Raw genomic sequence first — 23,528 nt, forward strand, 5'->3', positions numbered from 1 at the left:
AAGTCAGAGATATATAGAGACATCAAGAATGTGCACTCACAGAGGAAAGACAAGCCAAAGAGAGGTCTGAGGGGAAATCAAACCTACTGACACCTTGATCTTAGACTTCCAGACTCTGGAACTGTGAGAGAAAATAAACATCTGTTGTTTTAAGCCACTCTCTGTGGTATTTTGTTATGGCGGCCCTCACAAACTAATACAGATTATATGCGTTATTTTTTGCTTACATGTTTATTGTCTTTCTTTCCCACTAGAATCCAGTCTTCGTTAAAGGAAGCCCTTGTTTGTCTTACCCCCTATTGTATCTGTAGCGTCCAGACCTGCTCCTGGAAAGCCAATGGCACTGAATGAATGAATCTAATAATTAGGGAAAGACAATGAGGTCAAGATAGGTCTCCGCCGCAAAAGGAGGACTTCTGGAATTTGTACTGAAACTACTGTTCCCAGCAGAGCAAAAGGATAGATTTTCCTCTGGTTTCAAGTAAAACACTCAAAGAAAGGGAGATGTTACCAGTCAAAACACTAAAAGGAACCCTTGGAGCCTTCCACTAGGAGCCAATGCCAATGTCTACATTTTGAGGACAAATCCTTTCCTTTGAATGAAGATACCTGCCACTCAGAATACTTACTTTGGTTAATGGGATTGTTATTTATTTAACCATTCCTCAGAACAGCAGCATAGCATATTTTCCAAGCCTTATAAAAAAGGCATAGATGTATGCTGATCATTTATTGATAACTTCTCATAAATTATCCTTATTATTTTTATTACCAATGAAATGTAATTTTTTTTCTGGAGCACTGTAACCAAGTCTGTGCATTCTGGTATTCATTTTTTTAAAAGAAAAAATTCTGCTTTATATCATATGCTTCAGTGAAGACATATGCTGGAAATGGTTTCAGCTAGCAATTCCTTCCAGTATCTTTTTTATCATAATGTATAACAAATATAGTATTATATATTACAGAAGAGTGCTCTTTGGAAACTAGGGCATACAAAGTCTCCTACAGAGAGACGTTAAATGATTTCACGGTATGCAAAACCAATAATGAGTTGGAGCACAACTGTCTGTGAGTCCCAATTCCCAGCGTTTCTGTAACTCATGCTCACTCAGAAAGGTCGCAGACACACACACACACACACAGAGACACACACACACACATGTTTTTATTAAAGAAGGCATAAGAAATTAATTACTTAAGAAAGAGCAAAAGAAAATTACTTGTTCTAAAACCACTGTCATTCAGAAAACTTTATCAGAAAGATTATAAAAAATAAAATGGTCATCTAAAATACAAGCTTCCAATACAAGGCACTGAACATCTGTCAGTAAAAAGTTTACATGCGCCTCTTCAGGGGTGGACAGTCTCGGAATAAACACTCTTGCATATTTTGCACATTTCCTAGGTGTAGTACCATCTTGGCTATTCAACTGTCATCATCCTCTCAGTTTTGACTGTGGCCCTGTGCTCTTGTCCCTCCTGTCACCCTCATACACACTCGGCTTCCACTCTCACTCTGGAGCATGACTCTGGAATCCATGCCTGCCCCTCGCTTCTCTCTTCCGACTTTCATCTCCCTGCCTCCAATCACCTCCAAGATGTCTCCCTTCCAACACCCCATGGTCGCCCCAAGTCCAACATATTGGAACAAAAGCATATCACCTTTCCTTGAAAGCCAGCTTCCTTTTCTGGTTGTTTCATTTTTTTCAACCCCTTTCTGTGGAAAGGGGACTTTGAAACTGCCTACACCCATCAAATCTGACCTGAGAAGCAGATTATGGTCATTGGTTTCAAAGTACTCACCTTCCTCTCAACAACAACACCAGATTGACGGATTTAAAAACAGCGTTCATGAAAACAGAATACAGGTCCTCGCCATATTGCCTTTGGGATATTATTCAACTACACTCCAAAATAACTGCATTCATTTTGCATTATTTTTTCACCATTAATTAAATGTATTCAAAAAAACATACCAGAAATGTTAACACTTCCCTCAACAAGTAAAACAATATGACTAGACAACATCAACATCCAAATGATAAAACAGACATATATACAAATATGGAGCAGAGATGGAAGGCAGGTGCTCTAACATATCACAAAATATCCCATGCTTATAAGAAAAGAGAGAAAAACTTGATGCAGCATATTAGCCAATAAAAGCCACTTCTTGGTGGATTCCATTCATTTATGCCATCCACAGGTAACAGAGCTATAAATATCCTCATCAGGCCAAGGCTGCCATCTCAACCACCATATTTGCCTGTTAACAGTGCAACAGTATCCCCAGATGTAGACGCAGACACTTCCCCACACCAGAACATGAAAGAACAGTGTGAAATGAGCAACACTGACTGCAGTCTGGGCCATCAGGTGCAGAGCAGATTGACCAAAACCATGTGGCATGTGTGTTAGTTTAGCGATGGGAACTAAATGAAGGTTGGTGAGCACATGTGTGTGACAGAAGCACAACCCTCTTGCGAGATGGTGCCTCAGTGAAGACATGAACCAAAGGAGGACATAGTACCTGTGACGGTTTCATTAAATGGTCCTGGACCCTTAATGGGAAAACCATCAATCTGGATCCATCCACCTCCTAAATGAGGAAAATGCAACTTCATAGTTAGAAACGAGGACGATTGGATTTTCCACATTTCAGTGCAGCCCTAACATATATTTAGTGGTCTTTTCAACAGTCCTCAAAAGGATCCGCTCAGGCCACATCAGTAACGAGGCACCTAAGCTTTCTGGACAACACATCTTTTTGGTCTTTTGCACATGGCTTACTCTAATGAATACTCAAAAAATTTAGGACAAAACACTAACAACCTACATCAAAATTACTTTTAAAAGAAGGGATAAGTCTCTTCTAGTTTTCTATCTTTCAGCTTGCTATACAAGTCATTCTTGCTCAGGAACTCTTTAAAGATTCTAAATTTGTATAGATCCAAGAAAGCAAAGAGGGATGTTTCTCCCCATCTAAGCAACAAAAATACAGCCTCCAATTCTAGGTATGACTTACCAGGCGGGCTTTCAGCTCTGTAAACTGGACGGCTCACTCCATTGTGGTTTTCTGCAGTAACCAGCACAAAGTACACTACCCCCGGTTCTGAAACATATGGTTTATATCAAGCCACCATTTCAAATCTCCAAGAATGACAGTTTGATTCACTAACTGTCTCTCTTATGTATAACCAAATATAAAAATCTGAATTAAGTGACAAGTCTAACTACAACTTTCTCTCTCTCTTTTTAATCAATGTCACTAACATTCCTCTCATGCAACGAAAATATGCCTGACCCAAAGAACACGAAATTTGTTTAGTACAAAGTACATGGCATGTCTAATAAACCTGGATTCATAAGCTGTCAACAGAAAAGGCTTTTGAGCTTTTTAATGTGAAATTAATGTAGGAAATATGAACGCACCATCCACTAGCTAGGTGTTTTACAGCCTACAGTGTCAGTAACTGCAAATAATATCTCCCCCTGGAAGCTTCAAACAGAAAGCTCCGAAACAGAGAAAGAAAATTTCAGGGTAACTCATAAAATTTAGCACGTGGGAAATCTTCATTGCAACACATAAAGCTTCATGAAATTTTTCTCCTTATGACAGTAAATACTCCCTTTACTAGGTCTGCATGTTGTCTTTGACCGTTTCAACAAAAACCTAGAGAAACAGCTGTTGGAACCTTGGACATGCTAATCTTGAAATCACTGGGCTTCACTTTGACTTGTATATAGGGGTCAACGTCAAATAGCCATGGTCTCTTTGGCTGAGCTCCTGAAGTCGGTGGGACGGGAAGGGAAACCGAGAGGCCACATTACCGTGTGAGTGTGCCCTGAATTTGCAGCTGCAGAAAGGAAAACTCCAATAGTGCTGGTTTTCCTCAAAATGAATTACTGTGAAAGGTTAAGTGAAGGTGCCAATTCCTTGGAGAGATGAGAGTTTGTGGGCATTTGATGGGACGGACAGTTGGAGAGATAAGTGTTAGTTGTGTCAAAGGCAAGAAGCATATGTACATTTCTCAAGGTGAGAAGTGTTCCTATAATAGAACTTCGGTTCTCAGGCCAGAGGCCCAGTAACAGCGACACAGAGATGCCATCTAGCACCCCTGCTGTGCTTGAGGTCAGTAGGACCTCTGTCTGACTACAGCAGGGCCTGGTAGCATGTAGGGTTTGGCATGGCCTGCTGGACTAACTGGGAAATGCTCTCTAGGGTCAGACAGCATGCAAAATCATGCTTTGCCAGGCACTTTCTCTCTTCATTCTGAGGTTATTTGCATTTCAAGGAAATTTAATCCACATGTCTCTGATTCCTGTTAACTCATCAGTGTGTTACTTGGGAGAGACTATTCGTTTTTCAGTGAGTTCTAGGGCTCTCTTTTTGTACATTTTTCTTCTCTGCAATGATCATAACAACCTAAGGTTTGAACAAGCAAAGATGACCCTGCTCCTGCCTTGGGTCCAACAGATTCTCCATTTAACCTCAATGTCGCACTTTGTAGGGTCATACTGATGTGGAAAAGATTCAGAGAAATGTATGTTTAGCTGGAACCACGAAGAAGGAAATTCTGGCTCCTTTGATGTCCCTTCCATATACTTTTTGCTCTGTTACTCAGAAAGTCTAACATTATAATGCAGGAGGTGGAGAGAGAATAAATGTGTAGACAATGGCAAGGAGTCTGAGGAGCCATGAGTTAGTTGATTTTGATCCACTAAAGGAAGGCAGGAAAACGGAAACCCAGCACAGGGAGACCTGGTTGTCAGAGACGCTGACTTCTGTTACTTCCTTACGATCCATCATGAGGTTGGACTGTAGAATAAATGGGAGTTTCAGGCTCGTAAGATCAAAAAAGCAAAAGATAGAGGATCCCAACGAGGCAGCTCAAAGCCTATGTTCAAAACCACCTACACCTGCACTTATAAAACAATATATTTAGGAAAATTTTTAAATATTACAGACTTCCAGAATCAAATTTAATGGGGAGAATGTCACGTCTTTGAACCAGATGTGGCTAAGCATGACATATCACACACACCCTCACAGGGACATATTATTTGAGTAATCTCTAACTGGTTTATAAATCAGAAATCTCAAGATTAGTCTACAAAGTAAAGTTTCTGTGAAACAAAGAACCAACATGCTTTCCAAAAGCACATTCAGAAACTAAAAACTGGTTTCCTACATTCATTTGGAGAACTACCCAGAAATACTTGAGTTCAAATGCAGATGAGGAAGTCCAAGGGCAAGATAAAGATTAAGCAACAGCGTCATGACCTCAGCTACCTGTTCCCAAAGAACCATGAGGTCCCTGGAGCCTGGCCACACTGTGTCTCACAAACAGCCATCCTACCTAAGAAGGGAACTGAGAATGTTGGTGTACAGTTAGATCTGACCAGGAACAAGACCATAGTGTCACTTACCCACATCCTCAATAAGGAAGGAGTGCGTCTCGGCATTCACCTTGATGTATTTAAGACTTTTCAGTGACTTCCCATAGGCAATGTTGTAATGCTCCACGGGTCTACTGGTAGCATCTTTGGGTGGGTCCCACGTGACTTTCAGGCCCATTTTAGTGGACAGCAGTTTCACGTGCCTTGGCTTCAGTGGGTGGTCAGCTATGCAAACAGCGCAACTATCAACTTATGGGAATGGCAGATTGTGAAAAGGAATTTTTTTCCAATGTTCTCTGATATCGTTATCAAAAGAGTAAATGACTTTTAATTTGTCTGGTCCTAAAGACGTTAAGTATAGTCATGTTTGAACACTGTTACAGTATGAGAGAGCAAAACAAACATAACAAACCCACAAGCTTTTATGTATTTTGGATAACTGTGGGTGGTAAATTTAAAACAAAAGTGAAACAAATCAAAACAAACTCTAGGCATTCTCTGGCTTGATTATGTTGCCTTGCTAGAGCAGGAATAACGAATTCATAATTTGACATGTTCTCCAGAGGCATTCATATATGAAATAAACTCTTAGTATTCTGTATGGTACAGTTGGACAATCTTTAAAATACCTCTGAGAAGAACAACATAAAATTGTCATGATGGGGACGACTATCCATTGCATCCAAAGCGAGATAACAGAAGCATTCATTTCCACAAAGAAAACAAATCAAGATCATCAACACCTTAAAAGGGAGGTAAGCCTCTGGTTCATTTGCATAGAGCTAATTTAAATGTTTCCATATTTTGTCCCAGAAGAAGAAAAGCAAGTTATTAAGAAGCACAATTACATTTTTATCTTCAGTTATGAGGTTCAAATAAACGGTTCAATAAATATTCTTGAGGTTCAATAAATATTCTTGATTTTGAAAAATAACCCAAATGACACATAACATTTTGTCAAACAAAATCTCTCAGCTCACACTGTAACAGATTCTGCAACATTACATCATATAAATAGATGCTAAACATTCACACAACAGTCAAACAAATTTTAGGCAAACCTGGATCTGAAACTGTTTATTCAATGATACAAGGCACTCTCAGGAAAGAGAAAAGTAATCTAAGAAACCCACAAAACTTTAAACTGAGTAACATGAAGAAAAATGAGTTTGGAACCTCATGGAAGAAGAAAGGGGAAGGAGTGTTTTGTGATGACACGTGGATTGGTTAGTATGTGATTTTAATACCGGGTACAAATTCTGAACACCATAAGCACAGATGACGCTAGCATACATCACTCATCCCTCCCCAAATTGCCCCACTGCCTCCGGAGTAAAATGATGAAAAGGAGAACTCATATGGCCTCACTCAAAGAAATCCAAGGAATGAAGAAGAAGAGAGTGAATCTGATGATTTTAAAGCAGTAAAGAAAGAGTGCCTGTTTTGGAGACAAAAGCCAGGAAGCAAAACCCACAAAGCCTCCCCTCCCCAGTTCCAGGGATGAGGATCCCATAAACCCATAATGGGAGAAATCATAGACAAGAAACCTCGCGCTCTCTGCAAAATTTTGAGTTGAGGAGATTGTACACACAGTGCGTCAGTGACTTTCTGGGCATTTACTAGCAATCATGGCTACTCTTCAATAATTCTCATGTACCCCTCCCTCCTTGCCCATGAGAAACCTTCCAAGACTTACTTAGCCAGAAGACTGGGATTCCCTTCTTTCAGTTCCCTTTCTTTCCCCCAAGGCTTCATTACAAAAACCTCTCCTCCTCTGCCATCTGACTAACCAGCTTTTTCTAGTTGTGATCCCTATTTCCCCCAAGAGCAGCAATCAGTCCCAGGAATCCATATTTCACACTGACCAAAAGGTGTGCAAGAGCAAAGCGAGGCTCCTCACCGCCCCGAAACTGCAAAGGGATGCTCATGGTTGGGCAAGTCTCCCAAGGAAGAAAACAAATGAATGAATATGTGAATAACGTTTTTCTTTACAGTTCGAGTCCAAATCTCCCTTAAGGAAAGTTAGCTCCTGGACAGACAGCCGAAAACAAGAGGCCAGTGACCCCCGAGCACTGTCACATTTTCTCTTGGGCATTAGTGATTCAATCAGTACAACACTGCCTAGGCTTGAAAATGATTGACTTTCATTACTGATAATCGGAAAAGAAGAACAATTTATAAGTATACTCATTGTTCTTCCGGGCCCTGCCTTGCGTCTGTTCTTGGACACAGCATAAAAGAGTTTCTAACACAAGTGAGAATCCACATTCAAATGGTCGCATCAGCCCAGCATATGGGGAGATACTCCAAACCTTCAAGGAGCTCCAGTAAGAGATGCACAGAGTAAAGAAGGGCAAAGGGGAAATACCTCTGCGTTGCCAAAACCTAATGACCATCACTTCCCTGTGCTTACACAATTGGAGCTTCCAACTGTGTCTGTGCATGAGTTTGTTTGCCCTTCTCTAGCCAATGATCAAGTACAATCAGTGTGTCTCAACTTGATAACTGCCTGAGCCAACATTTGGATGCTGAGAGAAAGGCCATATGGTGCTCAACTACAGTAAATACAAATGGGAGAGGGCAATGGACAGGAGGAGAGGGTTTATGGAGTGTCTACCACCTACCGCCCACTGCTCTGAGCACCTAACCCTATGTTACATGAGGTGCTCAGAACACACACCACCTGGGAGGTGTCATTTACTCCCTCCATATTCCAGAAGAGGAAAGAAGGCCAGGAGCAAGGTTAGGGTTCACCTAGAGTCACACAGCTGCCCCAGAGCCCTGCTTCATCCAATTCCAAAGCCCAGCTCTCCCCCTCCAAGCTCACAGACCCTCAGAATTCGCCCCTGCTCAGATATGACCTGTGACCATTGCCATCGAAAATTAATTTAGGAAGCCACCACTATTCTAAAACAAATTGTGAGGCCTCCAGAGTTGGGTTTACCATCTCTTCCACCATGCCACTTTCCTCCCTGGGGGGGGGGGCACTCCTGCCCCCCCTACACTGTTACGGCACCTTGTGCTGGGTGTCTTCATCCTCCCCCCTCTCTGGAAGGAAGGGAGGAAGTGGATGATGTGCTCTCTCAGGGACATTTGCATTCTTATGACAAAACCTAAGACCAAATGACTTTTCTAATAGCGACGTCTTAGGCCTCAGAGAGTTGCCTAATGAAGGTCATTTATGAACACAAAGGCCTCTGGGAGACCTGGAAACCATGCTTTCAAGGCAGCCTTACCGTCAATCTCCTTAAGATCCGTCCTGAATTTACGGTTTTCCAAAGGCCGTAGGCCAATCTACCATGACCCTTCCTCCCACCCTCCCCGCAACACACGCAACCTGGGTCCATTAAACAAACCATACGGTGGCTTGATTAGCAGATATTTTCATTCCCTGGATTGTTATCTACTTTGATATTTCAAACTGATGTCATTTTTTATGCTTCCTAGTGAACATCTTCTGTGCCAACTTAGAAAGAGTTGGAGGAAGAGGAAGAAGAAGCCTGGATAGAAAGCAATCTTTTCTGTCACTCCAGCCCCACCCAGAGCCCCTCATGCCTGAGCTCTCAGTGAACTCATCAAACCAGCATCTACCTGAGGAAGAACCAGTCTGGGAAGGCACAAATCAATGCACGTGTGCTTGAATTACTTGACAGAAAGCTTCTTCTTGGGACTAGAAATATGACCGTATGTTCTCTTCCCAATGATTGTTTCGTAGGTCTCCTGATTTCATTCCTTAAATAGGCAGTCAAGGCATAAAGGCTGTGAAATTTGTTTCCAGGTCTGTAGACCGCATTCTGGTTCTGTGTTGTGGGATCAGTATTCTGGGAGCATATGGATGAAATATGACAAAGTGATTCCTGATTTATTCTAACTGTTCTTAGAAACTTAGACCAGACCACCCTCTCTGCTAGATAAGTGCAGCACATAACCTTTTGTAATAGTTTTCTATATTCTTGTCTGATAAAGATGATACTGGGTATATCCTTTAAAACTATAAATCCCATGAACTGCCTCTCTAAAAAGGAAAAAGGACAAACCCAAAGTCAAGACAACAGGAATTCTATGGCCCAGCAGAGGGAACACGAGGAAGTAAACTCCCAGAGCCTGCATGACAGGTTAAGGCCATGACAAGCTGTTTCTTCCTTTACCCCAGGATACAAAATGAGGAAATGAGCTTAAGCGGCAGCCTAAGGGATGTTAGGTTAAGTATAAAGAATTTCCTGTCCATGTCTTCTCCCATTTCTCTCCATTCAAGGTGTATTTGAATGGAGCAGATGGTAAGGTGCTCCAGATAGAAGAAGGAAGCTAGTAGAGTCTGCTATGACTCCAGCAATTTCATACCATGAGAAAGTCATTTCCATAGTTCATGCCAGTAAACATTATCCAGATTCAAGGATATTTTGCCAGGGACCAAGTGGCAATGGTATTTTGGTCATCTTTCAGATACCCAGCAACTGCTAGGCTAGACATTTCTGAGCCATGGCTCCTATGAGACCTCTACTGGTTTGTTCGGGAACAGACAATAAGGGCACAGTCAGCACCTAGAGTTGTTACTTGGGTCTAGCTCCAAATTTCAGGTCTTATCCAAGAGGGCTCTAGGAGGCCAGTTTGGCTCCAGGGTCAAAGTATGGATCCATTTCTGCTCAAGGATGGAGACCAAAATTCCAATGGCTCTGGAATGTCTGTCTTTGGAAGGTCTTCAGCTTCTGCAGAGTGACCTCAAGGGGTTCTCCGGGGCTGAGGATGCCCTTGGGATGCCAGAGCTAGGTTCCCAGGGCCAGGCTGGCCTGACCAACATCTGTAGGGCCCATTTCTCACAGTAGACAAGGGGCATCACACCCCACCTGGCCCTTGCTCACCTTCCCACTCTGGCATCTTTCTTGACACCAGATATTGACCACATACCTGGTGCTCACTTAAATGGCTGACCGATTGAAGAAAAAGATGTTAGGAGGTTTTAGACTCATGAGGCCAACCAAGGATTTCCAACCCAAACACCTCTAAGGACCAGGAAGATCAAGCAAATAGTGAAGACATATTAAGGAGTGTTGTCCACTGTGTCTGAAGGCACAATTTAGTTTCACTTTAGGTACAGATGTGTTCAAGGACTCATATCTCACTGCCAGACCGCCCTCTGTCCCTTGAGAGGAGTAAAGGCTCTGAAAAAAACTGGCCTGGGTTCCAGGGAAGAAAGGAAGTCCCATCCCAGGATGGCTTTGGGGAGGGGACTGTGGGATGTTACACAGGCTTTGGCTACTAGCAAAACCGATGACGGCTACATGTCCAGCACTGGCCTAACCATCCCAGACCAACAGTCCCTACTGCCTGTGTGATAATCCCATGTGAGTTCCAAAGGGAACAGGTTCAAAGTGAAACTTCTTACTTCTTACTTCCCATTGTCTTGCTTCAGACATCACCGCCCATCCGTAAGCATATAGTCATAGCCACAATGGATGAAAATACATATATTCCTAGAAAGGGAATTCCGTGAAGGGCTATTTCTCAGAATAAAGGGAAGGCAAGTTCAGAAGCAGTTGATAAAATGAATCAATGGTAAAAGTAATCCAAAATGGACACAATTCATGGAGAAATCATGCTTTGAGGACTGTGATTCAAAACAGTAACTGAATATTTCTGGATCCAAAGTGTTGTTTTTGCTTGTTTCTTTGTTTCATTTTACTTTTAAAAAACAACAGAGTGACTTCATTATATTCTCCATATAGGCAAAAAATCAAACTATCAGGTTTATTATTGATAAGGTTACATTAGAGAGGGTGGATCTAATGTGGTACCATCACCATGCTTCCTACCTCCCTCCCCTCTCCACTTCCAGACCCTCAGGTGAACACAGAGGGGAGAGCCGAGACTACAGAGCAGACAGCCTCAGGGCCACTGCATCGCAGGTCGGGAGAGAGCAACAGGCCTGAGCCACAACCCAGTGCCCTCCCTGTGGAAGAACGGGTGGAGCCAAATGCAGCCTTCCTGCAGGAAGGCAGACCCAAAGAAGAGACTCACAGGTCTGTGTCTTCTAACCCATTAATGCCATGGAGTAGAGAAAGTAGACAAATGGAGACTGGGCTCTAACCACTCACCCCTCAGATACAGCAAGCCTCAGGGAGGACAGGGAGCACCAGATGAGGACAGATGCCAGAAGCAAAACACGAGGAGAGGAAAATGGAAGTCCCCTTAACGTCTCCAGCAGGCTATTCCCTGGCCCCACTGGGCATGACCATTAACCTGAGGTCAAGCTGTGGCTGCCTCTTCAGAGAGAGGATCAAGACCACTTGCCCCACCTTCAGGGGCCTACCCAGGACTAATCACTGTTCCACTATTATCCTCCTGGGGTGACAGACGGGGATACTTCCAGCCCCCAAAAGGCTCTGAAACGAGGAAAGCTCATCCTTTAGCCAACTCCAGAGCCACGTTGACCTCTAGGCTGAAAATCCACTCTTGCCTGTCCTTCCCTAACCCCATATTCTGCCCGCTCCATGCTATATCCAAAATAGCCCACCAGAGTTTAAGCAATGAGATGAAATGATACCATACACATATTCTGATAATACAATACCAGGAATATAAAAATGTCCCAATTTCAATATGAGTCCTTCCCATTACAAAATTCCCACAGGAAAATTTAGAGTCCAAGAGTGAAGCCTTCTGGGTCTTATAGCTTAAAATCTAAAGAAATTAAAGTCTAAGTTTCTTTCCACTCTTACTTCCCGTTCTGTCTAGCCTCAGCCAGAGGAGATTCATCTAGTGCCCATATGGGGTTAGGGCTTCCCTTGGCCACTGCAGCCCCTGCCATCTTTCACTGGAACTGGTGCGAATTCTTCAGGATTCCCTGACGTGAAGATAATTAAATCCAAAGTCTTCCACCTGCCTAGATTCTTAAAGAGCCCCAAGACCCTACAAACTCTATAAGGCAGCAAATCCAAAATGTGCAGTGTAAAGGACACATATTATTTTTGTCTACCCGATGAAGCCTCCCCCAGTTCCGGTAACAGATTTCTGTTCATGTGAGCTCAGAGGGCTCAGGAAACTTCACTGGAATCGTTCTAACTGGAGCTAGACCCTGGGCACCGCCTCTGCTTTCCAGTCACGAGACTGTGGTGGAAGCATCTTAGAATTGTTAGTGATAGCTCTCATGTCATGTGGAAAGAGAGTCCAGGGGCTGTTAAAGCCCTGGTTCTAGGGCTCGATCCCTAAGGTCAGCTCAACCCCCGCACTTCCGAACATACAGCTTCACAACGCAATGAATTCTGGTACTTAAATGAGTTCAAGTTGGGTTTTTGGCCACTTGCAGTCAGACCCTGATGGATTAATCAAGATCTTCTATGAAAGTCAAAAATAACTTTCTAAAGCTACCCCAGTAGCCAGTACATTTAGTCACAAAAGGCTGCCAGTGTGCAGACACACCCCCCAAAAATTAAGGCAAATACCAGCCAGGGATGGCTGCCATTCCTAGCGGAGTGCTCCGTGCAGCCCACCCAGTCTGGTAGTCGATGCTGAGGGACAGGAGAGGACAACCTTGTTAAGAAGGATACCCCCAAAGGAATGTTAAGAGCTTTTGAAATAAACTAGCCCCTTAAAACCCCAAAAATTCTAATATTATTTCTTAAGTATACTAAGGATTGCTCTTTAATGCAACAAAACCTTCATGTTTATGTAAGTCTCCCTACTTCGTCTTTGTATGAAATGCAAGTTTTACTTTCCACTGGAAACCGCCAAATACTTCCCAGACTCTGAAATGAAGAAAACACAGATCTCACTGCAACCATGAGTGTTGGACCAAAAATTCAATCAATTATCCAGAAAAAGGTTAGGATGTAAATGGGGGGTGGGGGGCGGGAGGAGGCTATGGAATCAACGTGATCTACAACTTTGAGACTAATTCCAAGGAAAGGTGGAAAAATTCAGCTCTTGTCCATAAGATACCAGACAGCAAAGGGATAGTCACAAATGTAGGAACATCCAGATGGTTGGCAACACATGGGCAAAACACTGGAACGCCCAGCCAAGTTTTAATAATTTGTCAAATGGATGGAATTATATTTGCCAAATAACTATGATGCTCCCCTCAAAAACAAACAACAACAAAACAGGGCAAATACAGGTTGTTTTGCAACGGTGTGAAATAACACTCTTATGAGTAAAATCTACATATGGTTGACTGCATTTTCCACCTGGAAGACTGGGGCTGGGTAGACACAGTCTGAATATTAAAATAATGGTCTGGCTTCTCTTCGGACATTTCACAATATGAACGGGGTTCAATAAGTGTTTTCCACAATTGGCATGGTTCTCTATGGATAACTGCTTTAAAAAATAAAACCTGGGTCTGGAAGTCTAGGTCTTTGGAGTCTTTAAACTTAAAAAACACTCCACAGAGCTGAAAGAACTTTGCAAACAAAACCTCTGACCCCACCACAAGGAAGCCACCCAGTGCTGTCCTCGAGTCAGAGAGAAACACCAAGGCAAGCAGATGTCCCAGGTCTCTCAGGAGATCGAGGGCAGCCAGGGCTCTCCAGACTTTATCCTTGGCTCGCATTCCTCAAAACCCAATCCATCTTCCCTTGTCACAACGTGCTCCGCATGTCACTGGCTTCCACCCCCATGCCCAGCATGTCCTGTCACATTCACCTACTGAGGGCGTACACAAGTAGAGTGAGAAACCAGAAGACTCAGAATGCCCCGGGCAGCTCTGGTGTGTGGCTGGAGCACCCTGGCCCTCGCTGCCTGCAGTTTCCTAATGAACAGAGGGACGAGCGAGGCCACTAGGCTCAGTGTGTGCTCTGCTCACCTCTCCCAGCCTCAGCTAAACCTGAGTTCCCTGCCCTTGTCCCCAAACCCTCAGGCATATTCCAGTATTTTGATCATAACAAAGCATCATTTTATTCAGACTAAATGGCCAAATTCACAGGCGTACATGCCAATGAGCTTATAAGGGCACTAGATGGTCACTGAATACAATTGTGAATCACATTTTTTTCTCCATCAGCTCAAAGAAGCCAAATGGTGAAGCCATCCAAATCTCAAAACTCAAACCATTGGCTAAGCTTAAGTAGAGTTTGTGTGAGTCCATTTCTATCCTCTCCAGACAGTTAGCACCTCCATTACCTTCCTCTGCCTCTGTGCAAGCATTCTCCACCTGGGGCGAGTTTCAGGTGGCCACATGTCACAGAAAGGGGCATCCTCATACGTGGCTTCAGGAAAATGTTCCCCTGGGTCATGGAGCGGAGGAGGGGTGCTGCACATAAGCTGGTCATGCCCTAGGCTGCCCAGTACTCCTGCCAGGGCATGGGAACTTCCCAAGGAAAGAGCCCCAATGCTGCATGGGCTGTACTTTCTTTCCTGTGTCCCTTTCACCTTAGGAGTTGGCCCCCAAGCTCCCACCCAAGGCCACCTGCACCCAACAAAGGCTGTCATTCAAATGCCATCTCATTACCCTCAAGGGTTAATGGCTTCCTATGGGAAATTTCTGCCTAGAATGTTCTAGATTCTAGGTTGTTTATTTGTACTGGGAGAGAAAGTGGGGTGAAGAGAGAAAGGCAGAATATCTGCTAATATAATTTACCTCACATTATTCCCTTTCATTTTCTTCCTTCCTCCCTGTCAGCCACATTGGGGAAGATCTATAAAGCAGAGAAAAACACACAAAATGGACAACAAAATGAAGCAGCAAGGAATTGTTTCAAAACAAGCAGCAAGTGGCAAAACTAAAATCAAATTCTCAAGCCGAAAGAATACTCTTAAGGTCAATCTGCCTTCTCCTTCAAGATGTCTTGAGATGTTTTAAGTTGAATTTTTATTAGTTTCACTCAAGAATGGCCCATTTCCCAACTAATTTATGACAGTTTAAAACTTGCATAGAACTCAGAAAGTATCATGGCAGATCCATTTCTGGCTTCTTCCTCCCTTGTCTTCTTCCACAGTAGAAACTGGGATGCTAAATATTCATGGCCCTTCAGCCTTCTCAGTAGCTATGGGTGGTCATGTGATCAATTCTAGCTAATGACACATATGAGGAAGTTACTGCTATCACTTCCAGAAAAGCATTATAAAGGGGTCAGGATCCGCTGTCGTGTGCTTTTGACCTTTTGTTACCTTCCTGCTTTTCCCCACTCTGGGATGTCAACATGACACCTAGCCATGCTACAGCCATCTTGGAACATGAAGTGGCAAGCCTGAGTATGATGACTTGGCCTGGGATGGCAGACTGGAAAAATGGAACAATCCTGGTTAGCCTCTCTGCTCCTGAGTTTATTGATGAGTGAGATAAAAAATTCTCTTACCTGTTTAGGCCACTGTTCTTCAGATATTGTTCTTTTTTTTTTTAAAGATTTTATTTATTTATTTATTTGAGAGAGAGAATGAGTGGGGGGGGAGGGTCAGAGGGAGAAGCAGACTCCCTGCTGAGCAGGGAGCCCAATGTGGGACTCGATCCCGGGACTCCAGGATCATGACCTGAGCCAAAGGCAGTCGCTTAACCAACTGAGCCACCCAGGCGCCCTTTCAGATATTGTTCTATTAGCCACCCAATCCATTGCTACCTGGTGTCATCATTTCTGGATCCATACAATCAAGTCACATTTTGTCTTGATTTCTAAATGAGAGTTGCTTTGTTTCAACTTTAATTTATTTCTGTTGTTGTTGTTAAGGGACCTGCTCTGGGAATTTAATTCTGACAATGTCAATGCTTTATTTGTCAGTATTCCACAGACTTGAGTCAGTACATCTGTCCAGAAAATGATGCAGCCAAAAATTAGAGTAAATTTAACCCACAGAGCTGGCAAACTTGATCATTAGGATTTAAAGTTTTAAAGCTGTTGGCCATTTTATTCAGGAACTAATGTAAGCAAAAGCTACTGTTCCAGAGAAAAGACAAGAATGTTTCCCCATCTAAACCACCAGCTTTCCAGAATGATTTAGGGAAACGGACTTGGAGAGATTGGACAGATATATTTATTTTAAAAAACAATAAGAAAATAAGAGACCCGGAAGAGAAAATGCAGATGGATTGGAAAGGAATACAGGACTCATGCCTGCTACTGACTGGCGTCAGAGATCCCACTAGACACCAGTACTTTCCAGGTTTTTGTGGGATCTTTTGCACATTCTTCAAATTCAATTCGCAACTGAGAAATAGTTTCTCAAAGAATTACCATTGTTTGCCGGTCCAGCTTAAACTCAGCCTACTATAAACTGCTTGACATGCCAGCCAAAAAAAACTCCCTGAAAATTCATTCCTTTTCCCCAAATGTGAAAGTCATTGTCTAACTATGTTAAACACTTGGGTATTACTGTCACTGAAATCACCACTCATCTTACTCAAAAAGCTCCCTGAAAAATACCCTTAGAAGACAAGGAAAGCAAATGTTGTGGAGAGGCAGGTATGAAACAGAGTAAATGAGACAGACGTGACCGGAAGCCAATGACTGCATGGACCCAATGACAACCCAGACTGCTAATAATAATCATCTTTTAAAATATGCTTTCATATTTTAAAAATTAACATTTCATATAATCACTCAATGGTTATGAATAAAGGCATAGGCAAACAATCTATCAATGAAGGGGAAAGAAATGTTCAACACACCTCATGAGCAAGGAGTTTAAGTTTTGTAGTGGGGCCACATGTGATCAAGAAAAAATAGAGAGGGAAATAAAGAAAAAAGGAAATGAATATTTGTTATTTACCCATTTAGTAAGAGCCATACATCTCATTTATTTCTGTAACATATGTTGAACACCTATTGTGTGTCAGATTCTGAGCTAGGTGCTGGGGACCCAGAGGTGATTAAAAAGAGTTCTAGACTACCATAACTATCAGCTCTTGAACCTCCATAAAAACTATATCAACTGTGCTTTGGTATCCCCATTTTTATAAATGAGGAAACTGAGTCTCATAGCGTTCAGTGACTCTCCAAGGGCACACAGCTAGTAAGTTACATTGGTTAAACCCAGACCAATCCAAAACCAAAGACCATGCTCTTTCTACTACTGTTTGTTGCCTCTCAGCTGCAGTTATAACTGAAAGGGAAAAATGCAGGCCTGGAGAGAAATCAGAACCAAAGGTATAAAACTGTAAGTTATTGGGGCACCTGGGTGGCTCCATTGGTTGAGTGTCCAACTCTTGATCTTGGCTCAGGTCTTGATCTCACAGTTGTGAGTTTGAGCCCTGCACTGGGCTCTGCACTGGGCATGGAGCCTACTAAAAAAAAAAAAAACAACTGAAAGTTACCAGTGACACCAGAATTCATGGAGATACATGAGCTCATTATGCTGAGTGAGCTCTTATAAATACTAAGAAGAGTCCATGTTGATAGGCCCTCATCTCTTGGTCCTTGACTTACTCTATCTACTTCCAACAGCTGAGTGCTTCTCCTAAAGGTACCTCTTCTCCTGTCTTCCCTGACCCCACCATCACCTGCCTTCCAGGACACCATCCTTCCTGGGTTTTTTTCCACATCACTGGTCTCCTTTGCCAGAACTCAAATGTTAGAGTATTCCAGAGTCCAGCTTCTGGCCCTCCCTCTTCTCTGCATGCACCCCCCTCTGTCTTCTCTCCCTCCTTAGTACATCTAGTCCTATGATTAAAAATACCATCCATACAATGATGGCTCCCAAATACATAATTCCAGCCCTGGTTTTTCCAATTTTTTTTAAAGATTTTATTTATTTATTTGAGAGAGAGACAGAGAGAGCATGATTGGGGGAGGGGCAGAGGGAAAGGGGAGGAGCAGACTCCACACTAAGCATGGAGCCCAATGCAGGGCTCGATCCCAGGACCCCAAGATCATGACCTGAACTGAAGGCAGATGCTCATCCGACTGAGCCACCCAGACACCACTGGCTTTTCCTTTGAGCTCCATTGTGTCCAACAGTGTATGTGACATCTCCAATGGGGCCCAAAGAACATAGATGTCTGAAGGATGACTGGAAAAGAAGGCATTTTAATATGAACCATTAGTTATAAAGAGGAGGACTAGGAAAAAAGTTGCCTCATGGAAGACCGAAGTGGAGAGATTTTCAGGAAGAAGGGAAAGCCAAGTCAAATAAAGTCTGAGAAGAGCCTACTTTTCTCCACTTATAATTAGGACAGGTCCACTCCCACTCAAGGCCTAAAAAAAAGCAAATAGGTCATCAAAGTTTCTCCTGGAAAATATAAAACTGAATCACTTCCTTTTCTACAGCTACCCTCAAAGGACTAATGCAAGAATAAAATGTGAAAGAAAATCATAAGGCACTCAGCTAATGTGGGAGAAGAGCCACAGAGGGGCTGATGTAACCAATTAAAACCCAGTAGAAATGACGGGGCATGATTCCCAGTACCTGGGCTCTCGGTCAATTCTCCCTCCTCGTGTAGCAGAAATGGGCTTGGGATCTTCATTTTCCTCAACCTTAGGAAATAATCTTTGAATTAAATTTTAAAATCTTAAGAGTTGAGAGGAAATTTAGGTAATCTGATCAACTTCCCCTTTTCAATCTGCCTATGGATTCTGTGCCTAAAACGGTCTTCAATAGTTTCCATGATTAGACAGGTCTACCTAGTCAAATTACCCCATGTTCCCCCCTCTTCAAAGGTAAATCTCAGTGAATGTGTTCCTCAGCTGGGTGACATAAAGTTAGTATGCAAGATGCTGCCCTGGGAATACAGGTGAATAGATTCACGGCTGTGTAAGGAAGGCAGGGGTCTTTAGGGTTCTGAGGGAAGCACTGTACTGGCACATGAAAAGAAGAGTAAGGGTATCAGACATTTAATATCAACTGAATGTTACTAATGATGAACATTATCAGGGCTCAGAGGGTGAGGAAAGGAAGTCTTTCTCAAGTCAGGATGATCAGAGAACAAAGTACGACATTGGCGGGATTCAAGGAGGGCCTTTGCCAGAGATTTTTCCCCAGGTGTGGGAGACTTGGCCAGTGCTTTCCACAGCTTGGATTCTTTTTTTTAAATTTATTTATTTTTATTTAAATTCAATTAATATATAATGTATTATGGTTTCAGAGGTAGAGGTAAGTGATTCATCAGTCTTATATAATACCCAGTGCTCATTGCATCCACGTGCCCTCCATCACCCAGTTACCCCATCCCCCCCATCCCTGGCCCCTCCAGCAAACCTCAGTTTGTTTCCTATGCTTAAGAGTCTCACAGCTTGAATTCTAAGAGGACATTTAATCAAGTCCTTTCTGTGACTCTAACCCAGCCTGCCCTTTACCCTTGAGAATGCTCTGAATTGCTCCCTAAAATGAAAACTCATTACAAGTTCCGAGCATCAGTGGACCCCACAGAACTCATCCCAGAGACTCCTAAGTCAAAATCCTCATGTTCTCCAAGAGAGACATGTAATCTGCTCAGACAATAGCTCATGTCTCATCTCCAAGGCTTCTTCCTTCCTAGGTATTAGAGTCAAAATGTGGTGATGACACAACTATAAAATAAGATCAGCCTGGGTCTCAGGGAAGTCAGGGAGCATAGTGTTCTCTGTCTCTCTTTTCTCTTCCCCTTGGCTCTGGTTTGCTCAAATATCTGCAGGTATATATGTGGATTCTGAGAGTTATTAACCACAAGAAGAGGTTTCAATTCTCCCAGTCTATCAGAAAATAATAGAAGGCAATTGTTGGGTGGGGTAGAAAAATGTGAAAAAATGAAGCAGGGCCAGTGCCTGTGTTACAACAGAAAAAGGACATGACATTTTTCTATGACATAAAGAATGTCAAAAAGTTAGATACTCTGTGAGAGAGCAAGGCTGCCTCACTTCATCACCTAGAAGTCTCGACTAGAGACTACAATCTAGATAAGAGAAAGACAATGGTGCATCCAAATTTTTTTGAACAGAAAAAAAATATAGATTGAGTGAATGTTCAAATGAGGTCACCAGGCAAAGTCCTCACACAAATTTGTGTATTTCTCCTGCTAATCTAACAATTTTATGTATGTCAATGTAAAAACTTTCAGAACTTAACACTATACCTGATGAGTAGAGGTTGATTAGAAAGTACTAGATGATCCTATATTGCCACACATCACAATCAGTGCCATTATTTATTGCTACATCAATCCCGACTTCATTCTTAAATCTTTGTATCCCTGTGCCTCAGAGCCTAGCATAGTCACTGGTCACAGAAGATCCGACTTAATTACTTAATTGCTTACTTTAGGAATGAAGGATTCAACCAGGTTTGATCTATGAATTAGGCCTACTGAATGTGCGTAGGCCTTTGGAACTCTGGGTTGTTAGTTCAGCACAGAGTACAACACAGTGACTCATGTCTTCCTATGGCTCAACTATGGCCCACTGTTGGATCGTAGCATAGCTGCCTGACGGACCCTGCACTAGAGTTAGGCAAGATGTCACCTTTGGGAGACACTGGGGGAAGGGCACAGGAGACCTCTGCATTCTTTCTTAAAATTGCGTGTGACTACAACTACCTCAAAAATGACACTTTAAAAAGCCGTTTTTCAGAAATAGTCCTTTATGCCTACAGTGGAGTCCAAAACCCTGACCTGGATGCTTGGGGAAAAGAGCACGCCAGGGTAGACTCCTGATAAATGACCGTTGAAAGTGCCCTCAGAAACCAAGCCACCACACTGCAGACCACACGGGTCTCACTGTGGGACAGGCACCCCGGAGCTTTCTGTTTTCTAGGTGGAAGCAGCCCTGTGGCACCATCACGGTCTGGAGAGACTGAGCCTTCTCCGCAGGGGATTTTATGTTTTAAAACGCTGCCCCGGTAAGACGATGCCACTAAGAAGGCTGCCTGCCCAGCCATCGCCCCACCAACAGCAGCCCCTGGCTGGGGTCTTCAGAAGGTGGCCCTGGCCTGGCCCGGCTGAGGTGGCTACTCCCGAGCTCCTAGGAGGCCACATCTGACTCTCAGGGTCCCTGGCCTCTTCCCCTGCCCAGCACTGCGGGTTCTGGCTGCTGTGGCCACCTGTCTACCACAAAACAGCCTTCAGACCCCAGAACGAGTGGATGGATGCTTAGTTGTCTTCCTAGCAGTGTCCCTATTTAAACTCTAAGGGCCTGCATAAATTATATCCATTGATTTCCTCCTTTCCAAGTTCCCCACCACCGCCACTCCCACGAACTCCTAAAACTATTCACACAGTTTTTTCCCTTGGAAACCCCACTGAATTCCATCCCCAGAACCACCCTCGACCCCAAAGCCATTGTATTCAACTGTTGAGCATTCCCATCTTAACTATAAAGTCTACCAATCTGCCCACAGGTGGACGCATGAGACTCATGGCAACTTGGAACCCATTCCAAAATGGGATTGTGCTAGAACACTTCCGACAGGACTGAAGGTAAAGACAGTAGTTAGGAGCTCTCAGCTTGGTCCACAATGTAATGAAGAAACCTCCAAAGCCTCAAATAAATAAGCAGATATAAAAGAACATCCTCCCCTCTGGATCTGACTCCTGCTCTGTCCTCCATTCAGCGGCCGTGCGACCCCCCACTATGGCTACTCCTTCAATGGTCATGACTACTTTGGACTATGGTCAAACTCTAGGACCTTCCTGAGCTGCCTAGCAGGGCTGCCCTTCTAGCCCTGAATGCCACCATTCCCCCAGGGGGGGCCATTTTGCAGGAGCCACCAGAAAACACATGTTTCTTCAAATGGTCATGATGTTCCTTGGCTCTCTGTGCCTTCACACACACATGGCATGGTGTTCCTCCACCTGAAATGTCCTTCCTTGCCCTCCTTCCCTAACTAATGCCCACTCCCCTCCTCGAAACCCAGCTCGAATATGGCTGTCCTGGATATCCAGTCCGATTCCCGCCAGGGACTGTCCTAATATGCACCACACTGTGTGCATCCCCTCCCCCACCCCCCTCTGCCTATGCCTTCTGGACAGAGAGACTATGTTTATTGGACTTGGTATCCCTGCATCTGACATGCACTGATGCTGACTGACTGACTGAATGGATGGATGGATGGCATTTAAATGGAGACTCAAACAAAGTTAGAGCCAGAAGGGGCCCTTAGCCATGGTCCATAGTCCGATCTCCTCACTTCATAGATGAGAAACAAGCCTGCAGAATTATGACCTGCCCAAGTTCACACAGTGCAAATTAGCAGCTGGGTCAGGTGAAGCAAATGTGGGTGAAGAGATGTGACACAATAAAATAACCCCTAAAAAACAAATCCCAGCATTTAGAGAACACTGTTTTCTGAGAAGTTCCAAACACCTTAATGATAATGCCACCCCTATGAAAGATGAGGATCTGCCAACCCCCTAGATTAACAACTAATGTCTGTCAGCACTGTTCCTTGATTTAAATGGTCTGCTGTAAACAAACTTGAATTCTGGGAACCTTGTGGTTACAGCACAAGGCTGACAGCCTCCATCATAAGGATCAGGCATCCACAGAGAACCACTGTACTAAACGCTGAAGGGTTTCTGTAACCAACTAGACACAGAGCACTGATCTCAAGGGCAAGTTTCAACAGGATTCACTAAGGAAGGGATACTGCCTGCCATGAGGATCGCGCTTATACCCAATGCCAAATATATTTTGTAACAGGGAATAGGTTCACTGCAACTTTATTTGAAGTTAAGCCCTACTAGAGTTCAACACGCTTCGGTGTGTGACAGGATCATTTCTCAACAGCCAACGGCAGTGTTACTGGAACGTAGAGTTAGAAGGGCATTCTGAGCAACTCAGAAGTGGTGGGGCCAGCTCCCACCGCCAGCCCAAAGAAGAAAACACGGGGAATTCAGCAAACACCCAGACAGGAACTCGGTTAGTCGGCAGGAAGCCCAGAAGATGTGGATCCAGAAGACTGGGGTCCAAATCCTGGGATACTGTGCTCACTTCGGCAGCACATATACAAATCCTGGGATACTGCAGACTACAGGACTTTGGGAAAACCAGCTAACTCCTTTGGGAAAACCAGCCAACTCCTGTGAACTTTGGGAAAACCAGTGAACTCCTGTGAAGCCAGTTCCCTCATGGTGAGGGGAGGATGCTACCAACCTCACAAGGTTTCCACGAAAATCAGATGATATGACACAGAAAGAAATGGTAAACTCTGTGGCACTTTTAACTGCCAGTTAGTATTAAAAGGAAATTAAAATGCACACCGAAGAACTCCACGTAAAAATGAAAATAATA

The 23,528-nt window shown here is 43.5% G+C and overlaps 1 protein-coding gene across 1 annotated transcript in view; it reads right to left on the reverse strand.

Moving 5' to 3' along the window:
- Positions 1-23,528, reverse strand: part of FNDC1 (fibronectin type III domain containing 1) — a 100,619-nt gene that overhangs the window by 70,938 nt on the left and 6,153 nt on the right. Inside the window, exons 2-4 of the mRNA XM_028103351.1 lie at positions 5,434-5,628; positions 3,029-3,115; positions 2,534-2,602 (exon numbers count right to left, since the gene is read on the reverse strand). Coding sequence (XP_027959152.1) covers positions 2,534-2,602; positions 3,029-3,115; positions 5,434-5,628 — 351 coding nt within the window. The remainder of the gene's footprint in view (positions 1-2,533; positions 2,603-3,028; positions 3,116-5,433; positions 5,629-23,528) is intronic.

This window comes from Eumetopias jubatus, unplaced genomic scaffold (assembly GCF_037043125.1).
Source record: "Eumetopias jubatus isolate StellerSeaLion01/CBP00866 unplaced genomic scaffold, mEumJub1_p1.0 scaffold_6, whole genome shotgun sequence".
NCBI classification, from domain to species: domain Eukaryota; kingdom Metazoa; phylum Chordata; class Mammalia; order Carnivora; family Otariidae; genus Eumetopias; species Eumetopias jubatus.